The sequence below is a fragment of the Mus musculus genome, chromosome 13 (genome assembly GCF_000001635.26).
Source record: "Mus musculus strain C57BL/6J chromosome 13, GRCm38.p6 C57BL/6J".
Classification (NCBI taxonomy): domain Eukaryota; kingdom Metazoa; phylum Chordata; class Mammalia; order Rodentia; family Muridae; genus Mus; species Mus musculus.
Genome location: NC_000079.6, coordinates 13,437,601 through 13,461,052, shown reverse-complemented (window position 1 = coordinate 13,461,052; position 23,452 = coordinate 13,437,601). Strand labels below are relative to the sequence as shown.

At 45.8% G+C, this 23,452-nt stretch overlaps 1 protein-coding gene across 1 annotated transcript in view; it reads right to left on the bottom strand.

Annotated features, from left to right (window-relative positions):
* Window positions 1-23,451, bottom strand: part of Nid1 (nidogen 1) — a 74,674-nt gene extending 51,223 nt beyond the window's left edge. Inside the window, exon 1 of the mRNA NM_010917.2 lies at window positions 23,127-23,451. Within this exon, the coding sequence (NP_035047.2) occupies window positions 23,127-23,351 (225 nt within the window). The 5' untranslated portion in view covers window positions 23,352-23,451. The remainder of the gene's footprint in view (window positions 1-23,126) is intronic.

Below are 23,452 nucleotides of genomic sequence, written 5' to 3'. Positions count from 1 at the left end.
AACTAAATAAGTAGCTAAGGATGACCTTGAACTCCTGTCCTCCTGCCTCCATCTCCCACATGATGTGATTACAGGCCTGAGTCAGCTGCTGGTTTTGTTCCTTTGCCTTTCTCCTTCCCTACAGTCCCAGCATTCCCAGTGCTGACACCTGGGCTCCCTTGACTGGTCCACCCAGTCCTTCAAGCAGCTACTCAGAGTCTCCTCCACCACCACAGGTGCCTTTCACAGGCTCCTCCTCAAACTTCACTCCTCCTCCCACACTACCTCTGCCTCCTGTTCCCTTAAGCCCTGTTTGTAGGCCCTTGCCCTATGCACTCAGAAACCAAGGGTCAGTGACCCTCTGTCTTAGTCATCACTACAGTTCCAAAGCTTATACATCACCTAATGTCCCCTCCAGCTTCTTGACTTCCTCCACAGTACAGGGCAGGGACAAGATCTGTGCACGCAGGCTACTTTGGACGTGCCTGGAGTGAGCCCCACTGAATCACACAGACCAGAGAAGGGCAGCCCTATAGTCCCTCAGAGTGCAAGGGAACCCACTTGGTGAGGCTTCATTTACAGGGTTCCAGGCACTGCATGCACTGGGTGTGATAATCCCATCCACTGGGCGCTGGAGTCAGGAAAATCAGTTGTTCAGAGACATCTCCTGCTACAGAGTTACAGGCCAGTGTGTGCTGTCTTTAAAAAGAAAGAAGGTCCTAAGAAGGATGTATATACATGAAGTACAGTTTGACTAGATTCTGATTTAAGCCTCTCACTGAAAAAGAAACAACAACAACAACAACAACAAGCTAAGTGTTTTGACTCTCAGGGGGAGAGGCAGGTGGGTCCCTTTGAGTTCAAAGCCAGCCTGATCTATATAGCGAGTTCCAGGATAGCCAAGGCTACACAGCCAGACATTGTTGGGGGTGGGAGGGGAGGGTGGGCAGCAGGGTGGGGGCGGGGGGAGGGGGGGGACACACAGACAGCCAGAGCCAGAAGGAGGGAAAGGGATTACAGATTACAGTATTTAGATGTAATTGTGATCTTCTTGTTTTGCTATTTTTTAAAAGGGTCTTTTTGAGACACATTCCAAAATATTTACAAGGAAATAGAATGCTTAAAATTTGCTTTAAAATAACCCAGTTTGGGGCGGAGAAGGGAATGCGACAGACATCTGGGCTATAAATGAAGCAATGTTAGTCAGAGGCTGATATTTGTCGAAGCTCGGTAATGGGGATGTGGGAGTTCACTCTGTTTTATTTTTTAATGTTTGGAACTTTTCTAAAATAAGCTTAGTTCCTCCAAAGAGGTAAGTATTGTGTAGCTTTTCCCGAGGACACATAAAGGAAAATGTATTCATGGGCAGGTAAGAGTGCTCTGTGACTAAAGGCATTTACTTGCTGCCAAGTCAGAGGACATCAGTCCCATCTGTAGAACCCACAAGGTGGAAGGGAAGGAAACACTCCCACAAGTGGTCTCCTCTGGTCTCCATATGTGTGCTGTGGCAATGCACTCATACACACGCGTAAGTGTAATAATAATAATTTAATTAAATCATTTAACATTTAATTAAACATTAATTTAGTATTAAACATTTAATTAAAAAATAAAACACCTAATTAAAAAAAAAAACTTTTCCAAGAATGTTCCCTTCTGCAGCACATGTACTAAAATACAGAGATTAGCATGCCCTAAAGATGACATGACAAGCTAAAGTGTTCCGTATTTTAAAATAATAACAAAGGGCTGGAGACATGGCTTAGTGGTTACAAGGATATGCTGCTTTTCCAGAGGACCCAAAGTTTAGTTTCAGCATTTATGTCAGGCAGCTAACGGCTACCTGTAGCTCCAGTTCCAGGGCACCTGATACCTCTGGACACCAGGGGCACCTGCACTCATGTGCACATATCCACATATAGATACATACTCATACACATAATTAAAGATAATAAAAATATTTTTTTGAGACAGGACCCGAGCTGGTCTAGAACTCACTGTGGGTCAGTATGAGTGAGAACTCACTGAGGTCCACTCACCTCTGTCTCCCGAATGCTGGGGTCAAAGGTATGCACTGCCATACCAGGCTAAAAAGTAAACCTTTTAAAAAATATAGAAACTAAAGCCAGGCAGTGGTAGCACACGCCTTTAATCCCAGCATTCAGGAGGCAGAGGCAGGCAGATCACTGTGAGTTTGAGGCCAATCTGGTCTACAGAGCAAGTTCTAGAACAGTTGGTGTGTGGGGGCAGGGGGCTACATAGAGAAACCTTGTCTCAAAAAGCAAAAACAAGAAATATTTGTTCCACTCAGATAGGGCAGTAATAGACTGAAAAAAAAATGATTCTTTCTACAAGGAAATGTGACTACCATAGACTTAACTATGCCTGGATTGTTTTGCTTGTTATTTGGCATGGCCAGATATTCTGTAAGTCCTTGCTCAATGAAGGCAAGAGCTGTGACAGCCCCAGAGGAAACTGCCTCACAACAATGATAATGAGCAGGATTGTTTAGAAATCAGGGCAAGTAGATAAACCAACATTAAAGATCAGTCAGGAGTTGGCCCTGGTCTTTGATTGTTTTGTTTCCCAGCTACAATGAGGTATACTGGACCCAAAGAAGCATATAAATATGACGTATAAACTGTGAAATGATGAACACCATCAAGCTTCCTAACCAAGCTGACAAACATGTGGGGCCCATGGACCACACAGGGACTCAGAGGCCCACGAAGAAGTGGGGTAATGGGCGGCGGAAAGGGGGGTAGCCATAAACCTAAACAGACACAGTCAAGCCTGCCAAGAACACACCATGGGACAGGGCATTCTCTTCAATGAGCAGTGCCAGGGAAACTGCATTTGCCCATTTAAAGTAATAAGGATGGACTCCTTATTTTATGGCACCCACAAAAAATTAACTGTAAATGGATTAAGGACTTAAATGTAAGGCTGAAACAAACAAACAAGCAAGCAAACGTGAAGAAGTGTTCCTTGACATTAGTCTTGCGGTAAATTTTGGGGCCCTGGCACCCAAAGCACAAACAACAGAAGCAAAATTAAACAAGAGGTGAGCACTGCTGCTTGGCATCTTACCCAGCCAGGCCTCCCTCCTCACCACCCAGCCCCAGAATTAGGCATGTTACTTGTCCTGTGCCAATGAGCAGAAGGCTCTGGCAAAAGCAATGCCTATTGATTAAAGTCCATCAAAAGTCACACAATCCTGTGGCATTCCAGAACTGCTCCAGAGTCTAGAGAAAATCTAATATTAACAAAAGCATTGTGCAGCAGACACCAATGTTGTGTCCACCATATCTGTGCTAAAGTCTGAGGCTATAGCTCAGTTGGTAGAAGGTTTGCCTACCATGCACCAAGCCCTGGCCTTAACCTCCAGCACTGCATGAAACAGGTGTGCACCTGTAATTCCAGGACGTAGGAGGGTAAACAGAGGAGGAGCAGAAGTTCAAAGCCAGCCACAGCTACATAGAGAGTTCTAGGCTAGCCTCAGCTACATGAGACCCTCTCACACTAAACCCAAAGCAGGACTGAAGAGTAAAGTGCCTGTCACATGGGCACTCCTGCAGGGAGGAGATGGGAAAATCTCTGGAAGCTCTCTGGGCAGCAAGCTAGTCTAGCACATACAGTGTTGAACAAGAGCTCTATCTCAAGCAAGCTGGGAAGTGAGGTCCCATACCTGAGGCTGTCCTGATTTCATGTGTACCATGGCATCCATGTACCCCATTCATACATATGAACACACATATATGAACACATACACACAAAGATTTTTTTAAGCAAACAACAAAACACAAATACCCTAGTTTGAACATGTTTTTGAGAAAATCCACCTGAATCACAGAATAATAATTAAGGTTGTTATATTATTATGGAAACAGTCACTTAGTTATCACAGATTAACTAAATGAATAGAAGCCTGGCCCTTTTTGCTTTCATTTGTCCATACTCTGCCTGAAGATATGGAGACCAAGTCAATATCGGTAACCTTTCCTCTTGCGTTCTTCTGAATTTCCACAGTAGCAAACCCTCTTGGGACAGGGCCCTGCCCAACCCCTAGTCCCATGCCCTAGAGGAGGGTTGCTATCCATGGCTGGAGCAGGAGTAAACATCTGGTAGGAACTAGACTGACTCCTTCTTAAAGACTTGGACCACCTCACAGAACCAAGGTGAATACCATGATCAGCAAGCTCACACCCACATTGGCATTGTTAAATCACAGAACTCCTGCTCCCTGCTCTCTTTCTCTGTTGAATCTAAAGCTCACATCAGCACCTAGAAAGTAGAGGGCCACAGTACCCTTTATCTGCCCCTCCCCCAAGTGTGGCCACGTTGAGTGAACCTCTTTTCTCTACCTTTTAGCATTACTAAATCTCTTCTATTTATTGTAGATGGGTGCCTTGGGTTTGGGGGACTCCTGGAGCCCTCTTTCCCTGAAAATTCCAGTGACAACTTAACTCAAACTCACAAAACATTGCCTAAGAAACATATTTGATGACTTTGTACTACAGAGTAAAAACGAATTCACTGAAAACCATCCACTTCCAGCATGTGGACCAACGCAGATACTGCCCTAGAGAATTCAGATATTGCCACTGCAAGATTTAACTCTCTCATCCTCACATACACCAAACCACCTGGCTTTTCATCACGTGCCCTGGAAAAACCCATGTCAATTATATCACACACACACACACACACACACACACACACACACACACACCCTACATGAGCAACAGCTGGAATCACTTAGGTCTAATTGTTTCAACTCAACTGCAGAGGAGGTGGTCAGAGCCACTTGGAATGGAAGGGTGCTTCCTGTTTTAAAAGCATTCCCTGTCTCTTTTCCAACATTAATGTGAACATTCAGACATGGGGAATCACTGGGAACGGTCTTTGCAGACAGTCAATGGAAGGAAATCATGTCAGATTCCACATAAATACACCGAAGAGACATGCATCTTAAATGCAACAAGTGGCAGTCCCCAGGGCAGCCTACAATCCTCGAGGGAGAGGCCTTCTCCAGAACAGTGGAATGCTTGAGGCAGTGGAATGCTTGAGGTAGACCCAAATAAGAAACAGAGCAGCAGAGAAACACAAATGGCTGCACGGGTAGACAATGAAACTTGAAGAAAGCAAACTCCCTGGGTGGGAGATGGTGGGAACTCAGGCTCCGAGAATTTACAATAAATAATGGCAAGGGAACAAACGTGTCTGGAGTGTGTGCTGAGTGTGAGGTCCTTTCCTATGGCTGTGCACATTTGTAAACGTTTAACATAATGGGCATTCCATTACAAGTCTGCTATTCACACATATGTAGCGGAGAACTGACAAGCCCTTAGCTTAACATGTTCACACAGCCACTGGGTGAAGCAGCAGCTCACATCTGCAGGATGCATACCCAGACATCTTTCTGTTTTTATGTAGCTGCTTAGTTTAGGGACATGGGGCATAAAAGAGGAGGTTGTGCTGAGGGGAGGGATGTCATGTTTCCAACTAGAAACAGCTGGAAAATGGGAAGGGCCCATGAAAAGAAAAAGCATGGAAAAACCAAGTCTAGGAAATATCCAAACCTATTTATAACAGAGGTGGACATTGATTTCAGAGGTAAACCTGGGGCCTGACTGTCCACCTGAGCACAGGTACTTAGACCCTTCAAATGCCCAAGAGCACTGACTCCTCACCTGGACCCTCAAGGTCATCAGAAGCAGAAGGAAAGCCTACCACCCTGGTCCTCATTTCATGTCTGTGTCCTTCACTTTGGCTCATAACTGCTTGACTCTGCTCCATGATCCAACTCATTCCCCTTCAAGGCTCAAAGCACAGGCATAGGCCCTCATCCTAAACCTGCAGCCACCATCAGTTCCCAGAGAAGAACGTCTCAATATAGCCTTCATTCACTCTCAGATGAAGATGATTATCCATGAGGGTGAGGCTGTACCCTGGAGCAGAAGTGAGCATCTCCCTAAGAATATTTTGTCCCCTCAAGCAATAAGAACTTCTTTGGGACCACCTAGCAATAAGTTCTTCTTCAGGACTACCTAGCAATAAGTACTTCCTCAGAACAACCTAGCAATAAGTACTTCTTCAGGACCACCTTTGAGTATCCAGAGTTGAGATGATGATAAAGGAGCCTATACCAAGACCAGACTGCTTAGCTATGCACACTTCTTGCCCTAATTCCTTCTGTATGGAAGCCAGTAGCCCAACATGAGGTCCCTAGTTCCCTTTATCTACCCCTCTGAGTCTCAACATGGCCACATTGAACAAATCTCCTAGTTGCCTTTTGCCATTATTGGTCTTAGTTGGTATATCAAGACAGGTGGCCGAGCTTCACTAGTTGGGCTGCCAAAGCTCTGGCCTTTACCCTAAAAACTCCAACTACTTTACCTTCCTGTCTGAAGCAGTTATTGCTCTGACAATTCATTAAACCTCGTGAGGTGGGTAGAGTGTCCCCCCTCACTCTTGGCTTGAGGGGGGAAAATGAACTTCAGCTTTTCACTTGCCTGAGGCCAGACACTGCAAGTGCAGAGCACTCCAGTACTCCAGATTGCAAATGTTTTCCATTAACACATGAGCCAGAGAAAATGGCTCTGACTTAAATTAGAAATAGAAACAAAGGGATTACCAAATAAAGACAGGGACAGCCCCAGGTTACGGTCACCATTTGGTTTGGTTTGGTTTTTTCCAACTTAACCCAGTTTTGTCTAATGAGAGATTTTCGATAGCTTGCTCATCACTTCTTCGAGAGTCTCTACCGAGGATAATCTTCTGACACAAATATTGCTGGCCAGGCGTGGGGGTGCGCCTCTGTAAACGCCCCCACTAGGGAAGATGAGGCAAGATGAACACTATGACTTCAAGACCCGCATGGGCTACACAGTGAGTGCCTCCCAACCTGGGCCACAGAATGAAACTCAAAAGCTGAAGAGTCAAGGTCTTTAAATCTTAACCATCAAAGAAGAGATGACTGGACACTGGGAAATGCCTCAGCAGATAAAGGCACTGCCTGCTCTTCCAAAGGACCTGAGTCTGGTTCCCAGCACCCACACAATGGCTCACAATCATCTTAAAGTCCAGTTTCAGGGGATCTGATGCTATCTTCTCGCCTTCATAGGCACCAGACATTCATATGGTGCACATACATACAGGAAGGCAAAATGTTCATACACATAAAACAAAACAAATTAACCTGGGGGGGAGGGGAGGGGTGACTTGTTACCTCTATCCTTCTGCCTCTAGAAGACCAGGGAAGAAAGGAAAGGCCCTGTGCAAGCCCTAATCTCTAGGCAAAGCTGTGTGCTTCCCCAACACTAGGGTACAGACACCAGGACCGTACCTGGGAGCCTGTTCCTACAAGAGGTCCTTAATTCAAGCTTCAACATCGAGGGGGCAAGAGCTCCACACTTGATGCTTTATACTTCTTGTCTTTCCAGGATCCCCACCCCCGGGGGGGGTGGGGGGGGTGGAAAACACAGCCAATAAGAAAAGGCTCTTTTTGCATTATTTTTCATGCAAGGTTGCACAAGGCTATTTCCAGCATGTTTGTAACAGATTTTGAGCATATTGCCCCCCCCAAAGCCCTGCTACCCTCCCGCCTCTCACCCCTTAGTCTTTTCTGTTCCCTAGACAGTTTCACTTCTGCTTCATGCCTGCGATGTCATCACCTGAGAGGTGAAGGCAGAAGAACAAGGCTTCAAGGTTATCCTTAACTACGTACATACTGGAGTTCAAGGACAACCACCAGGAGTATATAAGTCCCTGTCTCAAAAACTGTAAGCAATTAAATTAATATGGTGATAAGGATGCTGTCCTAATTAGGTGATAAACATCATAACCAAAGTGCCATGGGAAAGAAAGAGTTCATTTGGCTTACAGGTAGGGATCACAGTCAGGCCCTAAGGAAAATCTTGGCATGAACTCAAGGCTGAAATCTGGAGGCAGGAACTAAAGCAGAGACCATGCAAGAATATTAATTACTGGTTTCCTCCCCGTGGCTTGCTCAGTTTGCTTTCTTGTGCAACTCAGGACCACTTCCAGTGGGCCCTCCCACATCAATCATTAATCAAGAAAGTGCCCATAATCAAGACATTCCCATAGGCCAACCTGATGGAGACAATTCCTCAACTAAGGTTCCCTTTCTCCAAAAAACTCTAGTTTGTGTCAAAATTAATTAGAATCCAAACACAAGAGTAAACCCCATGTACAATTCTACAGCATGGACGATTCTGCAAACACCGTGCTGTAGCAGGTGTCACCCACAAAAGGCTATATAACCCATTTTTCTCAAATGTCCAGAAGGGGACATCCATGGAGAAAATAGACTGGGGTTCCGGGAGGAGAAACCAAAAGTGACTGTTAGACACAGAACTTGCCCTCAGGCTGATGAAAACCTTCTAGAATAGACATCTACAGTGGCTGTGTCATTCTCTAAGCTAAAAGCCACTGGATTTTTATTTTTGCTTAGTTTTTTAAAACAGAGACTCCTTGTATAGCCCAAGATGGTGTCAACCCCTTCCTCCTTCCTCAGCCTTCTGTGTGCTCAGATCAACATAGTGTGTCACCAAACCTTCCTTGGCATACACTTTGTTTATTGAGGGGGGCACTCATGTGCCATGGATGCCTGTGGAGGTCAAAGGACAATTTTCAGAAGTCAATTCTTTCCCCCCATCATGTGGTTTCAGTTTGTCAGTCTTGATGGCAAGAGCCCCTACTGGCTGAGCCACCTCACTGACCCAAACCACATATATTTTTTTTAAAAGGGCAAGTTTTTGACAGGTGTAGTAGGATTACAGAATCCTAGCACTTAGAAGGTAGATGCAGGAAGATCAGGAGTTCAAAGCCAGCTGCGGGTACATGGTGAATTAAATGCCAGTCTGGGCTACCTGATACTCATATCTCAAAAGGGAGGAGGCAATATGAATTTTTCTGCACATGAACTCTATCTCAATAAAGCTGTAACTTAAAAAAAATGAGGGGGCTGGAGAGATGGCTCAATGTTTAAGAGCACTGACTGCTGTTCTGATGGTCCTGAGTTCAAATCCCAGCAAGTGCATGTTGGCTCACAACTATCTGTAATGAGATCTGACGCCCTTTTCTGATGTATCTGAAGATAGCTACAGTGTACTTACATGTAATAATAAATCTTTGGACTGGAGCAAGCAGGGCCAGAGCGAGTGGTCCTGAGTTCAATTCTCAGCAACCACAACATGATGGCTCACAAGCATCTGTACAGTACAGTGTAGTTATATACATAAAATAAATAAATCTTTTTTAAAAATTGGAAGTCAATCATACTGGCTCAAATACTTAGGATGCTGGGGCATAAGCATTGCCATGAATTTGAAGCCATTCTAGGCTACACAGTAAATCCCAGGCCAGGCTGGACTCTAGAATGAGACTGTGTCTCAAAAAAACCAAAACAAACAAAAACTATTAAGGGTTGTCAGGGATACATAAAACAAGGGAAGAAAGAGGTACACAGGGCTCAGAAGAGGGCTCAGTGGGCCAAGTGTTTGGTGCACAAACATGAGGACCTTAGTTCTGATCCCCAGCACCACATAAAAAGCTGGGCCTGGCAGATCCTGCCTATAACCTGGTGTCAGGTTTAAAGGGGTCACCCCTGAGACAGCAGGGGGACCGCTGTAGCTTGCCAGCCACAGCTTAGTCAAAACTTCACTTTTCACTGTGTTAGAAAGCTCTTTAAAAATGAAACATTGAGTGTATTGCTAGCTCACAAAATAATTTTATTGCTTTATTTTGGGTTTTTTGTGGAAATGGGACTTGAACCAAGAGCCTCATGCATGCTGGACAAGCACTAGAGCCCTGAACTCTCTCCTCAGTGCTTCCCAATCTAAAGGATAAAGTATTCAGTTTAACCTGAATGCTTTCAGAATAGGATCCAATCACCATTTCCAGGAAATACCATAATGGAATAACAAGTTAAACTTTAGGACAAAGAAACAGTGGAATGCAGACCTAGAACATTCTACAGGACAAAAGGCAGTGATTCTTTAACAAGAGTGAACAAAGGGGAAGACACAACAATTGTCCTGTGAGCTCGTTTCTGAATCTCTGGCTTAATAAGGCTTGTAAAAGGCAGCTTTGGGAATATTCAAGAATTTTTTTCTTTGATTTTTTTTCTTGTGTGTGGTTTTGTTTATTTTGTTTTGTTTTGTTTTTAGTTTTATTCAAGGCAGAAAAACTCTGTGTATCTCTGGCTGTCCTGGAACTTGCTCTGAAGAACCAGGATGCTTGAACTCTTAGAGGTCTGTCTGACTCTGCTTCCTGAGTGCTGGGACTAAAGGCTCGCACCCCACCCCCTAGATATTGAAGAATTTTTAAGCAGCTTGAGCATAACTTGGTGGTAAGGAACTACTGATCTGGATAGGTGTGGTATTAGTATAATGGTTTGTGTTGCTCTTGGGAGGGAGGGGTTCTATGTATTTGGTTTGGTTTGGGTTTTGTTGATGATGATGATGATGGTTTTTGTTCATCTTTTGTTGGTGGTGTTTCTTTGAAACTCAATATCAAAACGCAAATTCTCAAACTGAGTGTACTAACTCTCTCATGTAATCCCAGCATTTGAAGGCTGGGATCACCCCTTAAAACAAAAGCTTAAAAAAATATACATATTTAAAATCCTGATCTCTCCCTCTCTTAGTATACAAAGCTCAATACTGAGCATCAGCTGACTCTGGTCCTTCTCTGGACGGCCACTCCTTCCAATCTGTCCCCCAAGTAACATATCGGAGCTGCACATAAGGTTAGAGAGATGGCTCAGTGGTTAAGAGCACACACTGATACTGTAAAGTGTAATTCTCAGAAGCCATGTCAGGAAGCTCATACCTAGCTGTAACTCCAGCCACCCTCTTCTGGCCTCTGAGGGTAACTGCATTCAGTAGCGCACGCGCGCGCGCACGTGCACGCGCATGCATACGCATACACACACACACACACACACAAGAATATAATAAATCTTTTAAAAACTCATCAGCAACAAGAATAAGGAGAAGAGGAGAGGGCCACTGGGGAGAGGGTTCAGTGATCAAAGAACTGAACACACAAACCTGAAAGCCTGAATTCAGATCCCAGAACCCACACAAAGCCATGTAGTGGTAGCATGTCTGCAAACCCAGGTTCCTATGGCAAGACGGGAAGCAGAGATAGAAAATGCCCAAGACATATACCCAGAAAATGTTCCAACTTGTAAGAAGGACACATGTTCCACTATGTTCATAGCAGCCTTATTTATAATAGCCAGAAGCTCATAGAACTCAGATGTCCCTCAACAGAGGAATGGATACAGAAAATGTGGTACATTTACACAATGGAGTACTATTCAGCTATTTAAAACAATGAATTTGTTGGGCATTGGTGGCGCACGCCTTTAATCCCAGCACTTGGGAGGCAGAGGCAGGCAGATTTCTGAGTTCAAGGCCAGCCTGGTCTACAAAGTGAATTTCAGGACAGCCAGTGCTACACAGAGAAACCCTGTCTCAAAAAAAAAAACAAAAAAAAACAAAAAAAAAATCAAAAACAAAAAACAATGAATTTATGAAATTGTTAGACAAATGGATGGATCTGAAGGATATCATCCTGAGTGAGGTAACCCAATCACAAAAGAGAACACATGATATGCACTCACTGGTAAGTGGATATTAGCCCAGAAACTTAGAATACCCAAGATACAATTTGCAAAACACATGAAACTCATGAAGAAGGAAGACCAAAGTGTGGATACTTTGTTCCTTCTTAGAATGGGGAACAAAATACCCATGGAAGGAGTTGCAGAGAAAAAGTTCAGAGCAGAGCCTGAAGGAATGACCATCCAGAGACTGCCCCACTTGGGGATCCACCCCATAAACAACCACCAAACCCAGTCACTAGGCAGATGCCAACAAGAGCTTGCTGACAAGAGCCTGATATAGCTGTCTCCTGCGAGGCTCTGCCAGTGCCTGGCAAATACAGAAGTGGATGCTCACAGTCATACATTGGACAGAACACAAGGTCCCCAATGAAGGAGTCAGAGAAATACCCAGGGAGCAAAAGGGGTCTGAAGCCCCATAGGAGGAACATCAATATGAACTAACCAATACCCGCAGAGAGCTCCTTGGAATTAAACCATCAATCAAAGAAAACACATAGTGGAACTTGTAGCTCTAGCTATATATGTAGCAGAGGATGGCCTAGTAGGTCATCAATGGGAGGAGAGGCCCTTGGTCCTGTGAAGGCTCTATGCCCCAGCGTAGGGGAATGCCAGGGCCAGGAAGCAGAAGTGGGTGGGTTGAGGAGCAGGGGGAGGGGATAGGGGATTTTCGGAGGGGAAACTAGGAAAGGGGATAACATTTGAAATGTAAATAAAGAAAATATCTAATAAAAAATAAAATAGAAAGAAAAAAAGAAAGAAAGAAAGAAAGAAAGAAAGAAAGAAAGAAAGAAAGAAAGAAAGAAAGAGAGAGAGAACACCCAAGAAGTTCACAGCCAGCTAGCCTGGTGCACACAGTGGTAAACAACCAAGAGACCCTGCCTTAAACAGCATGGAAGGTGACAACTCCCACCCTGTCCTCTGATCTCCACATGTGTGCCATGGTGCCCATACAAAGATTAAAAAATTGGGAGAGGAAACAATGACCTTTGACAGCAGTAATCACTGCTGTTCTTGAGATTTACAAAACTGGAGAAAGATCTTGAGACCAGGTGACCAGGAAGGTCAGACTGGTTTCATGCTGCCAAAGTCCTTGTCTGTGAGAAGGCACCTACCAGGTAGATGGTCCAGTAGCTCATAGTTCCTCTTTCTCTCTCTGTCTCTCTGTCTCTGTCTCTGTCTCTGTCTCTCTCTGTCTCTGTCTCTCTCTCTCTCTGGTTTTGGGTTGTTGTTGTTGTTGTTTGTGACAGTCTCACTATGTAACTCTGGCTGTCCTGGAACAACATCTACTGAAGACAACTGCCTGCCTCTGCCTCCCCAGTGCTGGGATTAAAGGATTAAAGGTTTGCCCAATCACAGCCAGATTAATCAACTCTTCTCTCAATAGAGATCTCTCTCTACCAACACCTCAACCAAGCCCCTGACTGGCTCCCATTTCAAGAGCCAACGGAGTCACCCACAAGAGCAGGTACACAGGTGCTATTTGCTGCTGATATATCATGAAGAACACAGTTTATTCTGGATACTTCCGTGAAATAAGTATGGAATTAATCCACCCTGGCTGGGAATGAACATTGGAAAAGGTTAGCAATGTCATGTGACTCCCTTGCTTTATAGACTAAAGTGTCACTGTCATGGTGTGGTGTCCACAAGAGTCATGGTGCCTCTTGCCTCTTTATGTGTTTGAAACTTTATGTGTTCGGAGAAAGAAAAAAGAAAGAAGGAAAGAGAGAGGGAGGGAGGGAGGGAGAGAGAGAGAGAGAGAAAAGAAAGAAAAAGGAGGAGGAGGAGGAGGAGGAAGGAAGTTAAGTGAACATTCAGGGACCAAGAACTAAGTGTGTTCAGTAGTTGTGCAGCTGTGAGCATCATAAGCGGCAGGATCACACTGCATGTCACTCCTCACTGTGGCCCCAAACCCTGTAGACTAGGGCTCAAAACAAGAGCTAATGAGACAAGAAGGGGTGTTGGGAGGGAGGGAGGGAGGGAGGGAGGGAGGGAGGGAGGGAGGGAGGGAGGGAGGGGGATGGCACTCAATCATGATGTAAGGAAGACTGGGCTGGGGGCTGAAAAAGACAACCATGGTCACGCCCTTGACCTTGTATGTTTCCTGCTCTGCAACTATGGACCGCACAGCTCCTGCCTGAACCCCTCCCAGGGCTGCGGAGAATATCAAATGCACACAGTACTAACAAGTGTTCTGTTTCCATCAGCACAGAGTCTGGCTCAACCATTGACCTTACCCCACCACACCCCCTACCTTGACCCTGGCAACAGGCTTCTAGCCACTCCCCACCTCTCCACCCTCTAAAGTTCCTCTTTCCAGGTGGGTGGCAGAATAGTTTTTCAAAAACATTTTTGTAAAACACTACTGTTTAGGGGAATTTTCAACCTAGAATGTAAACTTACCCCAACCCCCTCCCAAGCACACACCCATCCATCAATAGCTCTTGCAATTCCTAGCACACTATCATTTGTATTTTCTTCTGTTCCTGCCATACATGTGTGTCAGCTCAGGACACCCAAGACCACGTTCTCAGCACAAAGGAGATCTGTTTGTCTCAGAGGGAGCAGAGATTAAGAGACAAAGGCAGCCAAGATAAAGGACCAGGAAGAAGGGGAAGGGAGCAAGGGGAAGGGGAATTTGTCCTAGAGGACAAATGACTGCCTCTAGGTAATGGATAGAGAGGAGACAGATGTAGGCCAGATGTGGCCCATAAAATGATAGTTTATAAAGGCAAAGGGGGAAACTCCGAGTCAGAATGAGGTGTTCAATTTTAATTGGAAATGTTAATTAGGTGAACCAAAGGTAGCTTTTGATTGCTGGTCTTCAATATTTTGATGGCTGGACCTTGGTAGTCAGCCTCAGGAGGAGGAAATAGCCAAATAAGGGAACAGACCTTGCTGGCTAGCTTTATGAATATAATCTAACAGTTTTTAGCAAGGCAGAGGGGGTTAGGGAAAAGGGCAAGGCCTGCCAGAGCCATGTAAGTCAGGCCATGTAAACTGGCTAGAATTTCTTCAACCTATCTTTATGTTTTCTTTGAAGTTACTTTGAGGGCAGGGAGCATTTGGTGGTAGTTGTTATGTTTGGCTTTGGGATGAGGTCTCATCACATAGCCCAGACTGGCTTTAAACTTGCAGCAATCCTCTTGCCTCTACCTCCTGAATGCTGGGATTACAGGCATGGGCCGCCATGCTCTGCTTTTTGGGGGGAGTATTTTAAATGAAATCCTGGATACCCTAGTATCCTACCTGCCAGCATTTTGAGCAGTTAAACTGTGAGGCCCTGTGTTTGACTCTCAACACAGCAAGAAAGAAAAAGAAAATTGCAGTTTGTCTGGAAGAGGTCTTTGTGCAGCCAGATTGTTTTAATCAGGCTCCAACCAGGATTAACATTCTCTGGAGTCTCTTTTACAGGTTCTCTCTGCTTCTTTGACTCCTATGCTATCTTATTTGCTGAAGAAAATAATGCTAGAGGCTGGGGAGATGGCCCAACAGCAAAGCATCTGCCATGTTTTCATGAGGACCTGCGTTCAGATTCCTAGCACCTACCTAAAAGCCCGTGCCAGTAACCCCAGCTCTGGGCGGTGGAGACCGCAGGATTCCTGGAGCTCCCGAGCCAGCCAGTCTAGCCAACTGGTAGATTCCAGGTTCATACTGACCTCTGTGTTGGGAAAAGAGCAGGGTTCCAGGGGGTCAGGCCATTGAAGAGGGTGTCCCTAGTCACAGGCAAATGCAGCATACACTAATCACTCCTGGCAAGGGGCCATCACAAGGACCACTCAGTAGGCATGTGATCTCCTGCAGATATCCAGGCACACATAAGCCACAAACAGACAGGCATAGGCATACAGACCTGACAAGCCACAGTGAGGTGAACACACTGGACGACAGACAGACACATAGACAGGCTGGTGAAGACAAGGCAAAGACACAGTCTCCTGACCTCAAGGCCGTATTTATACAAAGCCTACACAAAGGCAACATTCCGAATGGAATAGTTTATATAACAGTTTACATCTCTGATTACTTTGAGGTTCCCCAGACATCCAGTGTCAGCCATCTTTTGTTGACTTATGCTCCCACCCCATGTCTATCACCAGTCATCTTGATCCATGCCAGGTATCCATATCATTGTCATGTTGTCTATACATAAACTATCCCATACAGCCCATGTTTCCTATACTGTTGCAAACACACACACACACACACACACACACACACACACACACCATGTCACTAGCTTACTTAGAAATGTCATGTGACTCCCTTGCTTTATAGACTAAAGTGAAAAAATAAGTAAGAGTCCAGCAGTCATTTGTGTATTGCTTAGCTCCACAGCACTCACTATGGCCACCTGTCCACACACACACCTGAGTGTTGGAAAATGACTGTCATATGACAGTAGAGCCCTGTCCCCATAGGGCTCAGATTAACTGTGAAGACAGGGCAGCAAGCAAAGGAAGAACCAAGGTATTCCTTCCCAAAATATCCTCCCAAATAAAACGTTTCATTCTTAAAACTTACAAGGTTCAGCAAGTTCAGGAAACTTACAAGACTCACTAGACGCCCATCCCTAAGCTTATATGCACAGTAAACAATTGCTGTGCAGAGACTCTTCTATGAAGCAGTCTGCAAGCTGTGCAGAAGCTCTATGGATACAGTTTTTGTGACTGCCCATGTTAGGTGGGCTTTTTAATGACTGATTTTTTAGTAACCCGTGTGTCTGTAAGCAACCCCCAAAATGGTTGGTTTGCTGTGCTAGACTTGGGTGGAATCATTTCTTTTGTCTCTTATAGGGGCCACATCTGGAGATCAGACATTTGTTCACATCTTTCCAGCATGCCTCAAGGAGTGGGCAAATATGGAACCCTCTTGGAAAGGATGCATGAGGCCTGAGAGCTAGCAGCAGGATGGGGTACCTCTGGGAGACAGCATGTGTGTTGTTCCAGATAGAAAAGAAGTGCCAATACCTAGATGGGGCCATGGAAGTAAAATCCTTTGCTACACAAGCCTGGTGATGTGAGTTCAAAAATCCCTGGAGCCCACAGTGGAAAGGGGGATGGACTCCATAAAGTAGCCTCTGACCTCTCCTCCACTCAGTGGTACTAGCTTACCTACAATCACACATGCATACCACATGCAGACAAACACAGACAGTAATAATAACTAATAAAATAAAAAATTATAAAAGATCTACATGGAATGGGTGCAGAGAGGGAAAGAAGGCATGAGTATAGAGGCCACACTAGGAGGGCAGGCTATAGCATGACAGCTAAGAGGCAGGCCAGACCGGTGCAGACACACTGAAAACAGTATGAAGTTCATCAACTCCAAATGAAAAGCATGGAGCTCTGCTGGCTGGGACCCAAGGCCTGTTATAAGCACGGTGACTGCAGCCTGTATGAGCAACCTCCATTCCTGGCTCTTGACTGGGTTTCATGAGGAGCAATATCTCCATATCTGAACCATGCCCCTCCCTGTCTCTTACACTTCCCAAAGCCAATCTCCACCATCGTAGCTGCAGCTATGATGGGGAACATTTCTAGACTGCTCCACTAGCTTGGGCCCTGCTCCAAATTGTTCCAACATGAACTTCTGCCTCAGAGGATGCAGCACGGCATGTGGTAACAGTCCTATTATCAGTGTGATCATTGGCTGAATGTCACCTCTCTCATGACATGACACTGTGGGCATGGAAGGCTGGTCTTGTTTTCAGTCTATCACCAGCCTCAGATTGCGCCCAGCACACTAAGAAGTTAATTAAAGCTGGGTACACACCTTTGATCCCAGCATTTAGGAGGCAAAGGCAGATAGATCTCTGTGAGTTCCAAGCCAGCCTGGTCTACATAGTGAGTTCCAGGCAGTCAGGGCTATGTAGCGAGACCCTGTCAATAAACAAAATAATGATGATGAAAATAATAATATCTATAGAATGAATGGATAGTTGAGCTTAACATTGGAGTATTGCATATACATGTACACACACACACACACACACACACACACACACAGATGGGGCTGGGAATATATGCTCAGTTAGTAGAATGTTTGCCTAGCATGCATAAGATCCAAGGGTTGAGACCCTAGCACTACATAAAGTAAATATGGCAGTGCATACCTGTAATACTACCATTCAAGACATAGAGGCAAAAGGATCAGGAATTCAATCCTTGGTAGACACATTGGGAGTTCAAAGCCAGTCTAAGCCACAAGAGACCCTGATTCAAAATAAAAATGGTACTAATGTCCTGAGAAAGTAAGCGCAATTAAATTAACCATCAGGTTACTAAAAATAATAGCAATGAGTCTTTATTTCACTCTTTAGTCCAGGCTATCTTTGGACTCACTATGCAGCACAGGTTGGCGTGATGTCTCTTGGAGTGATGGCATTATTACAGGCTTGTACCACCATGCAAAAGAAAAAGTATTGAAAATCCCAAATAAAATTAGTCTGGGGACAATTTTTCTCAAACTTCTCCATTCCATTAATCTGCTACTTTATCAGAATAATGATTTGGCTTCAATTAGAAGTTGGTCACCATCCAAAGACTGCCCCACCTGGGGATCCATCCCATAAACAACCATCAAACCCAGACACTATTGTGGATGCCAACAGGAGCTTGCTGACAGGAGCCTGATATAGCTGTCTCCTGAGAGGCTCTGCCAGTGCCTGACTAATACAGAAATGGATGCTCACAGCCATCCATTGGCCTAAGCACAGGGTCCCCAATGAAGGAGCCAGAGAAAGGACCCAAGGAGCTGAAGGGGTTTGCAGCCTCCTAGGAGGAACAACAATATGAACTAGCCAGTACTCCCAGAGCTCCCCGGGACTAAACCACCAACCAAAGAAAACATATGGTGGGAGTCATGGCTCTAGCTGCATATGTAGCAGAGGATGGCTTAGTTGGTCATCAATGGGAGGAGAGGCCCTTGGTCCTGTGAAGGTTCTATGCCCCGGTATAGGGGAATGCCAGGGCCAGGAAGCAGGAGTGGGTGGGTTGGGGAGCAGGGGAAGAGGGGAGAGGATTAGGGGGTTTTAGGAGGGGAAACCAGGAAAGGGAATAACATTTGAAATGTAAATAAAGAAAATATCCAATAAAAAAAAGAAAAATGAAAAAAAGTTGGTCACTATAATTAGTCAATTATATTTCAGTCCCTGGTGGAATTAATAACCTTGGATTCTGAGATTCAACCCCAGTCATTGCTCAACCACTGGGAAACCTGGGGGAAATGAGGAGCTCGTGCTTCTCCTCGCAGTCCCAGGCGGAAGCTGGATGCTCAAGGCTTAAGACAGGCTAAAATCGCCATCTTCCTTCCTGGGCCAGAGGCCCTGAGGGTGGAACATCCCGAGCAGCTTCAGATAGCAGTCCTGAAGGTCCTGTGAGGCAGTAAGTTAAGCAGTATTGCCCATGAACAACTAGAAGGTTGTGTGTGCTCATATGTGTTCATGCACGTGAGTATACACCTATATACTATATACGATAAATTTCTGTGTGTACATATATATGCATGTCTGTGCAGGCACATGGTCCTGTGCGTTTGGAAGCCAGATGTCTGTATCAGTTGTCTTGTTCTGTCACTTTCCTCCTTACTTTTTGAGACAGTGTCTGTCACTGAACCTTGGGTTTGCTGATTGGGCTAGAAACACGGACCAGCAAGACCCAGGAATCCTCTGGCTTTGCCTCTGCAAAGTGCTGAGATTGCAGGCTTGCTGCATGCTACTCCTGCCTTTTCTCCCCTGGGTTCTGGGGAATCAAACCCCAGTCCTCACGGTTGCAGGGCAAGCTTTTTAGCCCACAATCTTTTTGTTGCTAAAGATATTCTATTCCCAACTGTATGGAAGGTTTTTTGAATAAAATATTAAGTCATATCTAACTTGCTTATCCATCTTTATGACTCATGGGCAAGTAATTTAATCATCACTAAAATCATGTCCTAGAAATCACTCATTGCCTTACACGCCCAGTGAGGGTGGCCAGTCAACATGACAGCAAGCATACCAACGGAGACAACGTTCCAGGCAAAGGCAGGAAATGTTTTCATTCCTTGGAACAACTTTACCATAGTTTTCAAAAACTCTCACCCAGGGAGTTTAAGGTTCATGGACCAGGGCAGCAAGGCTCTGAAATTTCTAGTGCTTTAGTGCTCTGGATGGGGCTCAGCCCCTGCGTGGGATCTGGTGAATGACTGGTTTTATTGGCTGGACTCTAATGATGACCGTTCAGGACCATTCCTCTGGGGACTCACACATCATGAAGCAGGGAGGGATTCTGATGAGGACCACAGGAGGGCGCTAGTATCCAACATGGCACCTGCCTCTTCCAGAAGACATTCCCAACAATGCGTCCTTCCTGTCTTTATACTCAATGTCTTGATTTTATATATTTATGATCAGCCCTCGGGAATTTTGACTTCTGGAGCCCTTTGAACATTTCAGTTTTGAAGATTCCCCCAAGACCATAATCAACATTTAATCGTATGGAAAGGGGAAGCAAAGATCAAGTTAAATACTTAAAACACTTTAATAATGAATTTGTCACGTGTGAACAAAAACAGCATTATTTTAATGCAGGTGATTATAGTTCCAACCAAAAATACATTTGGAGAGGGCTTGAGAGATAGCACTGACTGCTCTTCCACAGGTCCTGAGTTCAATTCCCAGCAACCACATAGTGGCCTACAATCATCTGTAATGGGATCTGACGCCCTCTTCTGGTGTGTCTGAAGACAGCAACAGTGTACTCATATACATTAAATAAATTAATAAATAAATCTTTTTAAAAATACACATCATGAAGTATATGAAGAGATGAGACTTTCCTTCACGTGTGTGTCTGCAAATCAACCTGATGTCCAACTATATGGAAGGCAGATAGATGCTTCTTCGTTTGCCTGTGGGAACAGACATGTGGGTATCATGCATCCCGTAGTGAACTCCATCATACATTCCTGAGCAACTAAAGTCTAAAAGCCATTGGGGTCAGCAAGATGGCACAGCTTGTCTCACAGCCTGAAGTCTTGAGTTACCTAAATCCCATCCCTGCAGCTCATAACAACAGAAGAAAACCCATTCCTAAGGTCACCCGCCCTCTAGGCTCCACACATGTACCCATATGTACACATGCACACACATGTGCCCAGATGCATCATCATAGTCATCGTCATCATCATCACAATGCTTAGTAAAATAAGTAACGGGCTGGAGAGATGAGATGGGTCAGCAGTTAAGAACATTTAACCCAGGTTCCATTCCCAACACAGAGATAGGATCCCCAGTCCCAGCGGGGAGTCTGTTACCCTCTTCTGGCACTACACATATGTGGTGCTCAGACATACGTGCAGGCAAACTCCCATATACATAAAATACACATAAGGGGAAAAAGACAAAAGCAATAAACTTAATATTCCTTAAAATCACCTCCATCTTCTGAATTCCTTGACCCCAGAGGTCCGTGGGCCACACTTGGGAGATTGCCTCTTTGGAGCATTATCAAGGATAGCTGTTATTTTCAGAACTCTAAAATTATCTTAATTCTGTTTGCTTACTGAGAGAGTTTCTTGTACCCCAGGATATCCTCAAACTCAAACCCGAGATCCTCTTACTCCTCCCTCCTCGGTGCTGAGAGTGCACGCCTACACCACCACCTCCAGTCCATGTATGTATTTATTTACTCTTTCCCTTTGTAAACCAAGGTCTCCAGCCTTCCTTCCTCTCCCAGACTGTTAGCTTGAAGCTTGAGTGTCTGCTAGACACAGGATACTCTCCATCTGGTTTCCTTGGGGGCTTCCGGCACCAGAGTTAAATCAGGCCCTTGACCCCTAGCTCTGTCTGGCTTGTTTGGTCTGGTGCTTTGCTTGTTTGGGGAGTTTTTAAAATTAGGAGGAGTGAGGGGACACACAGGATAACTTGGATGAGTCAGGTTTTTTTCTTCCACTATGTGGGTCCTAGGGATGGGGGTATGAAATTAGGTTGTCAGGATTGACAAATAAAGTGCCTTTTACCCAGTGAGTCACCTCACAGGCTATTTCCTGGCTTTTAAAGACAAACTCCACAGTCCAGGCTGGCCTGACTCCAGAACTTCCTAGCCTTACCTCCCAAGTGTGGGATTTCAGGCAAGTACCACTATGGCCCCTACTCATATTCTCGCCTCGTGTGGAATCTGACAGACACTATTGATACACTTCAGATCACTTCTCAGATCCACCCTTTTTAATAGTTACCAAACCCATTGCTCCAGCTTCCACTACACATAGTGTGGTTTAAAAGGAAACAAGAGGGGCCAGTATATAGTGCAGTTGGTAGAGTTCTTATCTGTCATGCAGGAAGTCCTGGTTTTGATTCCTAACTCCTCCCTAACACATCCCTAACGGGGGTGGGGGTGGGGGAGTGCGGTTGCTGGGAAAGATGGAGAAGCCTCAATACTACATAAAATTGGTGTATATGCTTTAATATGTTGTGTGTGTGTTTTTTTTTTTTCCACCACGTTGTTTTCTTTGGTAAGGTGGAGGATTTCATTGTGTGTATTTCAAAGCATGCTAAAAGTCTATAGGCTTCTCCGGGCTTCCCACGGTGGGGCCAGGGCAACTAGCCAGCAAAGGGTAAGAGTTCTTTGTGGGTGTGACCCATTCTTTCTAGGCAAAGCTGACAAGCTGCACGTGGGTGTTGCCCCATGCTATCTGCCCAGGCCAGGCTGAGAGAATAGCCACTCCCCCGCCGTCTGTGTAGTCCCCCCACACACACACACTTGTGGAATGCACGCAGGCTTTATATCAAATCCACATGGTGTGCCGGAGCAGCACGAAAGGGCTTGACCAGGCTAACAGCGCTCCCAGGCCCTGCCAGCACTGGGGAGGTTCAAGGGAGCTAAAAGGTCATGAAGTCCCGCTCCTCATCTGGGGCCCCTGGGTGACACCCTCAGCCACAGGAAATTGGATCACCGGGGCGCCCTGCGTTCTCAGTCCTGACCTCTGTACTCTGAAACCAGCCCAACTAAGAGAGCAAAATCTCTGCCAAGACGTAGCCAGAACCCACGCACACAGATGCAGGGGCTGTCCACTGAAACTCTGGGGCGGAGCAGGAGGGTTCCTCTGTCCTTTCTAGCTTGCCATCGGCAGAGTCCCTAGGAGCGCTCACAGGATACAACCCAACTCTGGCCATTGAGCTGCAGGGTACTGGGACCTGTCCCAGTAGGAAGGCGAGAAGCGCACGGAATCGAGAAGGAAAACTCTACTCGAGGTCCCCAGATCCTGGCAGGGCGCGCGCATAGATGAGTGGATCCCGGAGGCAGATGCCACCCTAAACTTCGAGTGCTACTGGGGTGACAGACAAGCAATGCGATCCTCTAGATGCGCAGATTCAACGGAGAGCCCCTCACTGGGACAGCTAGCACTCGGGTCCCGGAGGGCGACGCCCAAGTTCCACATCTGTCTCTCTGGACTGGCGACCCCAGCATAGCCTGGCCTTCCTCCCCTCCCGGCCCCAACTCACATAGACCGACGTGATGTCCGTACGATCATAGAAGCTCAGTTCTCCGATCAGTTCCAGGGAGGGGGATACCACGTCGTCCCCGGCCTCCAGCTCTAGGTCCCCCTGCCCAGGGCCGAAGGGGAAGAGCTCCTGGCGATTCAGGCAGCCTCCGGGCCCCACTAGTAGCAGCAGCTGCAACAGCGCCCACGTCCACATCGCCCAACTACAGCCGCTCGCGTCCAGCATGTTTCCCAACTGTGGTCCCACAATCCCGGCGGTTTAGCAGCTCAGGCGGAGGAGGCGCAGATATAACCCTACGCCCCTCCGCAGTCCCTCCTCACCTCCCG